This window comes from Cnephaeus nilssonii, assembly GCF_951640355.1.
Source record: "Cnephaeus nilssonii genome assembly, chromosome: 17".
NCBI lineage: Eukaryota > Metazoa > Chordata > Mammalia > Chiroptera > Vespertilionidae > Cnephaeus > Cnephaeus nilssonii.
Window position 1 is genome coordinate 27,863,136 of NC_137088.1, and position 8,478 is coordinate 27,871,613.

General features: G+C 44.9%; 1 protein-coding gene across 10 annotated transcripts in view; it reads left to right on the forward strand.

The window, feature by feature from the left end:
* CEP63 (centrosomal protein 63) overlaps positions 1–7,160 on the forward strand; it is a 53,337-nt gene extending 46,177 nt beyond the window's left edge. For 5 of the 10 annotated variants that reach the window (XM_079795358.1, XM_079795364.1, XM_079795360.1 and 2 more), the window contains 3 exons: positions 697–902; positions 1,873–2,152; positions 3,945–7,152. In XM_079795358.1, the coding sequence (XP_079651484.1) occupies positions 697–902; positions 1,873–2,152; positions 3,945–4,103 (645 nt within the window). In that variant the 3' untranslated portion in view covers positions 4,104–7,152. Of the gene's footprint in view, positions 1–696; positions 903–1,872; positions 2,153–3,944 lie in introns of all 10 variants that reach the window. The other 5 variants (XM_079795363.1, XM_079795366.1, XM_079795359.1 and 2 more) reach the window with 3 other exon arrangements.
* The last annotated feature ends 1,318 nt before the right edge of the window (positions 7,161–8,478 follow it).

Consider the following 8,478-nt stretch of genomic DNA (forward strand, 5'->3'; position numbering starts at 1 on the left):
CCTAAAGAGTATTTATTTAAAAGTTGTCCCTGCTGGCCAGAATTCCTTTTTGGAAACTTCTGTTCAATTTCTTTCTTTCTGTCTGTCTCTTTGTTCTTGATGTTCTTCCACAGGAGTTCCAGGGCTATTCAACCTTCTCTTTCTTTTTTAATATATTTTTATTGATTTCAGAGAGGAAGGGAGGGAGAGATAGGAACATCAGTGATGTGAGAGAGAATCATTGATTGGCTGCCTCCTGCACGACTCTTTTTGGGGATCAAGCCCACAATCCTGGCATGTGCCGTTGACCGGAATCGAATCCAGGACCCTTCAGTTCACAGGCTGACACTATCCAGCCAAACCAGCGAGGGCCAACCTTCTGGTTCTTGAAGAGCCCATGACTGCTATCTTGTTTTCTCTGTTTCTGATTCTCACCTGGAGCTTTCCTCCCGGCTAGCTCTGAGCCTCCTCCACCTGTGCATCGTCCTGACAGCAGGAAGGCCCTGTGTGCTCCACGTGTGCGTCCATTTACTGCAGGAAACAGAACCTTTTCTCTCTTGTCCCAAGAGAGCCAAAAGCAAATCTTCACTTTCCCCAAGTAAAGGTGTAGATGAACTAGTTACAACGAAAAAGAAAGTAATTTTCCACTGGCAGGGATATCACAGATCACAAGTATTCTTATACAAATTAAGTGACTCTAGTATTCTTTTTTATTAGGCAAAAGGGATTTCACTAGCAGACCTCCAGGAGAATTATATTGAGGCATTAAATAAGTTGGTGTCTGAAAATCAGCAACTACAGAAAGATTTGATGGATACCCAATCTAAGCTGGAGATTTCTACTCAGATGTGCCAAAAAAACCATGACACGCTCTTAAAACCGACACACAGCAGAACACCTGGGTTCAAGAATACCGAGTTCAAGTAACATTTCTTCACAGTCTATTAAAAATGTGTATCATTGTGATATAGTTCTCATTTCTTTGAGAATCATTTCTGACTTACCGATATTAGATCTTCAAAGGGCTGTATGTTTAATTCCGAAATACAGCGTACACAGAAAGGCTACTGTCAGGTTAAAACCTGGAGGGGGCTATAGAGCGCTTCCATGGGTATAAACAACATCCTTATTCCCTTGAGCCTTTCATGTTGCCTGCCACCACCTCAGTCCCACTTGCCCCATAAGTTGGTTTTTTTAGAAAAAGCTTGCTTTGTATTTTTGGTTCGTTACAAGCTGTTACCATAAGTCAGCCTTCAATGAAAAACCACCTGGCGTCCGGCCTTTCTACATGGTTTACATATTTTCTTCCTCAAAGCCTTTGCTGACACCTTCATTGCTCTAACCCTCCTTCATCCCAGATAAGGGTAGGTGCCTTCTTTTTTTCAACCCTCACCCGAGGATATGTTTATTTTTTATTTTTTTTTAGAGAGAGAGAGAGGGAGAGAGAAACATCGATGAGAGAGAAAAACATTGATTGGTTGCCTCCTGCACCTGACTTGACTGGGGATCAAACCTGAAACCTAGGTATGTGCCCTGACCAGAAATTAAACCCACGGGATGATGCTCCAACCAACTGAGCCACCCGGCCAAGGCTAGGTGCCCTTCTTATGCGCACAATACCTCCCCTTGTCCTGGCACTAACCACACTAGGTACTCTGGCAACTTGCTTGCCTTCCTTGCTGTGTTGTGTGTAAGGGCAGGGGCCTGGCAGTGGGGATTGGGCATTTGGAACCTGAGTGAGTGAAAAACACCTGGTCTCGGTGGGCTGTTTATTTTACAGCCTTCTCTAATTAGCCTTCTCATTTACTTTTAAGTGAACTGCCTTCAACATTTCTGTTTTAAATGAGAAAAATTGCTCCAATTTTTACTTTTGTTTCCTAATCTGCTATCCAGGCCATCCCATGGCCAGCACAGGCATGATGGAATGAACACTGAGCACTACAAAGCAGGCCTTCATTCTGCACGAGGACAAGCACCGGATAGGGTAGAGTCCGTGGCCAGGGCCCTCAGCTCCCTGAGCTCTCACCTGAGCCCTTCCAGCTCCTGCAGCTCTGTGCCTTCCAACTTTCTGTACAAAGCTCACTCTCTGCCTTCAGTGCTAGATCCAAATGACGTCCTTTTTTCTGACACTATCTCTGAGAGTGTAAATGACCGAGAGGCGTCTATGTGTTCGGTATGGAAACTTCCTGATCTTCTTAGTTTATTAAGGTTGCTTAGTTTGATTTTATCTTTTATATTAAGGGGGAATAGCATGATATGTTTTCATTTTGTTTTGTTTCTTACTGGTTCTCTATCTTAAGTACTAAATACCCTTTATTATTCTCATTTATTTCTGTCTGATGGTTTTGCTTATGAAGACACATTCAGCCATGATTACTTTGCAGAATACATCTTAATTCTGAAATATAACCTAAGTTCTAGATATTCATTTGGTTTTACCCTAATTGGAAATTCCCTTCCTTTCTTTTTTAGAGAGGGTCAATTTGTATTGGAACTGTTGGTAAGGAATGCCTCTGGATGGCAGGATAGTCCTCAGACAGTGAAGCAGGAAAAGGGAACTGTTGGAAAGGGCAAGGGGGTAGGCAGGGGTGGAGGAAGGAATTGCATCTGACGTGTCGGAGCCACACAGTGGTGGCCCTGCCGGCAGAGGCTGCCCTCTGACACTGTGCTGGCCCTTGGTTCCTGTGCAAACGCTGGCATCGTTTTTGCCTTCTGTACTGAAGCACTGGCCTCGGGCCATTCATCCCCATCATCGGTTTCAAAACAAATCCCCAGTTCACCTCTATGTAATTCTAAAGTCCAAAACAGTCCTGAAACCTAACTTTCTTACTGAGTTTGGCAGCAGAACCTACTTGGCACTAAAACCTGACCTGAATTGATGTGATGTGATTTTATTTGTTCCATTAGCATTTGACTTCAACAATATCAGTGTGTTTGATTATAGAATGTTACCTCAGACCACTAGGGAATACAGTCGGTCTCATTAGTCATAGATTTGGTATTTGTGAATTTGCCTCCTTGCTTAAAATATCCATAAACCCCAGTCTATAGAAGTTCTGCCACCTCATTCGTGGACCAGAGCAGAGCTATGACAAATCTGCGTGACCCGACTTGCACATTCCCAGCTGAGGTGGCCACGGCGGCCCTGCCCTCTTGCTTCAGCTCTCCTACAGCGCACTGTAGCAGGAAGCTCGGGCCCAGGGAGCAGGGTTTGAGTCCCAGCTCTGGCATCGTTAGTGGGCTGGCCTCCAGCAAGTCCCTAACCACTTCTGAACTCATTTTGTAAAATGAAAGTAGACTCTACCAGGATCAGTTGCTTTTAGCATGATAATTCATATGAGATATGTGTGTGTGTTTCCCCAGGGGCAGTGATTCTGTATTCGCTAATTCAATTGCTTGAGGTGCTTTATAGAAAACAACTGCAGCCGATGAGGCTCTAGTGCCTGTGGCCTGTGTTTCCTTTCTAAAGTCTGAGGTCTGAACTGTCACTGAGCCCAAGAGTGTCAAAAAGGAATGCAGACAGAAATTTTGGAGGAGGGAAAAATAATTGGTTTTAACCAGTGTCTAATATTTTATAGGTAGACATTCTGTTCTATAAAGTGAAAGTAACATATTCAGAGTTCAAAAGTGGGTTTGAATAACAGGCATTAAGTGTATATTTTCTTTTGGGGTAAAGAGGATGTGCAAGTGTAAAATGAGACATTCTTCAGACCAGTAATTAACATCTTATATAACACTTTACACTTATACAATTTGGGTCAGAACGGAAGAAATCTGTGCTATTTTTTGCAGAACTATTTTTTAGAAATATTCTTGCGTTAGGATAAAAACAAAAACAATCTTAAGAGGAAGAAATATTCTTTTAAAATCACCTCTTAATATTTCTAGTTAGAAAATATCATGCATAACATGTCTTAGAAACAGACCATTCCACTTACGTATGTCAAAATCTGCTTCTCCTCTAGTGTACCACGGCTGTGTCTCCCCTGGGCTCAATAGCTACAAGGTTTTTGGAGGAGGAGGAACTGCGGTCTCATCATATACTCGAGCGTCTGGACGCCCACATTGAGGAACTGAAAAGAGAGAGTGAAAAGACAGTGAGACAGTTCACAACCTTAAAGTAGCTTCTTCAGAAAAACCACAAACTTGGAAATAAAAACAAACACCCAAGAGTTACTGTCATCTGAAGTAGTGGCTCTTTAAACATGGAGATATACAAATCGTAGCGCTGTTATGAAGAAATCTGAAAGACGGATCCTTCTCCAAGGCATTTCTACCGCATGGTCTGTTTGAAGAAACTTTCCCAGCAACTGACTTGTAAGAATAAACCACTTTGCTAGACTTGTTTCTCATCTATGTTTATTATCATAAAGTGATACTTTCTCTTACTGACTTAAATGTGACTAGCTATAGGCTAAAATAAAGATTTTATGGTACGTGTTAAAAATCAAGTAACTACAGGTACGTTTTTGAGGGAAGTAGGCAGGAGTATGGATTCAGTCACACTGATCTCATTGATGTATTGGTTTTGCTGCTTACTAGCCAGTGGGACTGGTAATATGCAGGGTTGGGCTGGAGGAATATAAAAGGGTTAAAGCACTTTGACGGGAAGGCCTCTTGCTCACAGCACAAAGTATGGGAGGTAGAGGGAGGGACGGGTTGGTTCTAGAGAGTGCTGCCCATGGACCATCCCATGGAAATGTCCCATTTCTAAAAGGATCAGGTAGGAAACAAAGATCTCAATGTGCAGCAGGGATTTGAAACCTTGGAGAGTTGATAAGATCCACCTGATAAGATCTACCAAGGAGGGAGTGGAGAGAGTAGCAGAATGCCATGCTTGAGGCCCTGAAGGGTGGCAGCGTGTGAGGATCATAGGAAGAAGATGAGCAGAGAGCTAGGATGTGCAGTTAGAGACAAGGCGACCCGCAGTATACTTGCCAGCTCAAGGACAGGGCGGTTGTGGTCCCCTCTCCAGTGGTGCTTTCCTGTCAGCATATAACCCCCTGTGAGTGTCCTTTCTTTAAAACTCCTCCTGCCTCCCTGTCTCCTGCTCCACATAGTTGCTCCTCTTCACCCACATGTCTGCAGTGACTACTGACACCCCTCACCTCCCACTCTCTTCTTAACCCTCTCCAACTCCACTTCCATCCCCACCAGGACGCTGCTTTCTTGCCCTTGAGGTCACCAGAGCATTATTTCACACAGTGGGCCTCTCCCTCTTCGTCTCCCGGTTTCTATGACCTTACACTCCTGGTTTCCCTCCTACCTCACTGGCCACTCCATCTCATCGTGGTTTTCTGGCTTTTCCTCATCTAAAGTTCCCCCTCTACCCTGGACCAAGACATGGGTGTTCTCACTCAGCATACTCCCCTAGAATATTCCATTCGAGTCTCGAGCTTTGACTACCACCTACAGGCCAGTGACCCTTAACTTTCAAAACTAATGTGGAACTCTCCGCAGAGCTGCTGTCTTAGACGCCTGCTCATGGACTATCTTCACCTGAATGTCGGATGAGCATCTCTGCATTCTCCAACATTCCATGCCAGGACAGTGTCCTGTTTGCCCATTGCTAGGAGTTATCCTTAATCCCTGCCTCACTCACACCTCCATATCCAAACCTTTGGGAGGCCCTGTCAGTGCTGCCTCCAAAAATCTCAGATCAAAACACTGTCTCTTCTCCACCGCCATCACCTGATCCAGGTTAACCTATCTCTCACTTAGATTCTGGCAGGAGCCTTCTAACTGCTATTACTCCTACCCCTGGCCCCAACAATTCATTCTTCTCAGCCTCCAGAGTTATCCCTTAGGAATGGAAATGAGCAGTGTCACTGCCGCCTCCCTTGAAAGGTCCCTTACTGCACTCAGGATAAATCTGAATTGCTTGCCACAGCCCACAAGGCCCCCATCACCCACCACATCGTCCTTCTTTCCTGCTCCAGCCACGCTGGCCTCCTTGCTGTTTCCTGACCACAGCCAGCTTCACCTGTGAGGGCCTCGTGCTTGCTGTTTACCTGGACTCCCTCTCACCTGGCCCGTGATTGGCGTTTTCTCTCAGCTCTGCACTCAGAGGTCCCCTTCCCTGATTGCTGCACATGAGACCTGCTTCGCCCAATTTCTCCAGCTCATTCCCCGAGTTATTTCCTTCTTGTGCTCACCCCTCTCTGAAATCATATTTTTATTTGGTTTCTGTTTTTATCGTTTATTTCTACCTTAGGATTAGGCTCCTTGAGGACAAGGACTTTGTCTCATTTGTAGTAGGGTCCCCATCCCCAGCACCAGCCCAGCACTTGGGCGGAGCTCAAATGGTTTGAATCAGCAGGTAAATGTCCTTTCTCAGATGCATTAAAAAATTTTCCCTTCGTGCCTCTGCACGTGTTGTGGGTCAGTGTCCTCTCTCCACGCACTTTGACGTGTCTCCGTTACCTTGCTTCGGAAAGCTTTCCCACACCCCTGCCCAGGCCCAGGAAGACTCTCTCCTCATTTCTCATGTGTGGGCTGCTCTTTGAATTTTGCCTCTCCCACTTAATAGAACCTCCCTAAAAGCAGGGGCCAGGTCCTGCCCAGATCCTAAGCTTGATGCCTAAGACACAATTATTACTAAGCAAGTACTGGATGGATGAAAATCACTACCCTCCTGGGCTTTCTTGTTCTAACCTATAAAATGGGATCATTACCTCTTGGGGTTGGGAGGGTTTACTGAAAATATAGTTCTGGCCTGACCAGTGTGGCTCAGCCATTGAGCATCAACCCATGAACCAGGAGGTCAGGGTTCGATTCCCGGTCAGGGCACATGCCCAGGTTGCAGGCTCAATCTCTAGTAGGGAGCGTACAGGAGGCAGCAGATCGATGATTCTCATAATTGATGTTTCTATCTCTCCTCCCTTCCTCTCTGAAATCAATAAAAACATATTAATATATATAGTTCTGACTGGGCTTTGCAGACTCAAAAAATACTGTACCCATGTGGGTTGCTATGAGGGGATTTCTGAGTTTCAGACTGTCCCAAACTTCTGCTTAAACTATGCAGGGTCCAATCCCTGCTTCTGAAATTGTCATAGGACACGTTGACGAGGAGACAGTGACAGACTCTCATCATTGGAAATACCTTAAGCATCCTGAGGTCCAATGTACTTCCTTAATGTACACTGTGTTGTTTAAAGTTGAAGCAGTTAACTGGTTGTCTAAGTTTGACAGAGCATTTGACTGTAATCTCTTAGCTTCACTTTTCAGAAAGATGATGCCAAATATTAAAATATGTCAAAACAAAATTTGAGTTCGTTTCTTAATACACATTTTAGAAAGCCTCTCAGTGAGAGGTACCTGCATGAGAAGAGAAGATGGGGAGCTGCAGTCTCCTTTGGCGTTTACAGGTAATGTTTTGTTGGGTGAGTTATGCCTCTTGGCCTGGACGCCTCCTGACGTTTTGTCTGGATTTCTGTGCTGATTTAGCCAAAGAGGACCAAGTTGGGTTCCCATTGTGGGATGGACACCAGCTTTGCATGGAGCCTCATTTAATCTCAAGTCTAGGATGCAGTGGAGGCCATTGTCCCCAGGTGACAGGGAGGATTTAAGTGGCTTGCCCAGAGTCCTAATGCCCAGGGTTGTCCTAGCAGAGCCTAAGGATAGAGTGTTGACTGCAGGCAGAGGACCCAGTTCCTAATCCTAGCTGTGCCATTTACTTGCCTTGTGACCTTGGGTAAATTAATTAACCTCTCCATGCCTCAGTTTTCTTATCTGTAAAGTGGGGGGAAATAAAAAATCATACCCAACTCACAGGGTTTTTGTGAATATTAACACGTGGAAAGCTGTTAGATCAGTGCCCGGCCTAATAAGTGCTATGGAAGTATCTTGAATAGAAAAAATACAACACTGTGTTTCTGTTATGTCTACTTAAAAAAATCCTACCTTCCCTCTTATACGCAGACACACAACACCTTGTAAATTATGGGCGAGGATTATCTGCTTGCAAAACACCCCGAGTCTAGTACCTCAAAGCTGCAGGTGAGAAAAAGAACTATAAAGTAAGCTCTGTCACTGAGAACACATATCAAGCAAACAAACAGTTGTCATGAATTGCATTCAAGCGAAGAATGGCAAGGCTAGAAAAAGAAATGCGTTGACTTGTTCTAGAAGCAGTTTGAGGCAGAAATAGAAAAATGCATCAAATGGGAACAAATGGTGGATTCAGGCCAAAGGGGAAACAAGGGCCGTAAATGTTGATCCGCAGGCGAGCATCAAGTCCTGTCCAGCTGCTGGAGGCAGGCAGAAAAATGACCTCTGAGCTTCTTGAGAGCAAAAGCAAACCATTATGACTTAAAAGCATTATGGCGCCGCCAGATGAAAGCAGACTGTGGGTTCAGGAGAAGCATTTCCCTGCGCGTGTGCTGCACTGGGCTGGGTGTGTGAGCACGGTGTTTCCATAACTGCTAGTAACCGGATGTGGAGAGCGGCCACAGCGTTTGGACAGGTTCAAGCTTCGGACTAATGAGAGGGCACAGT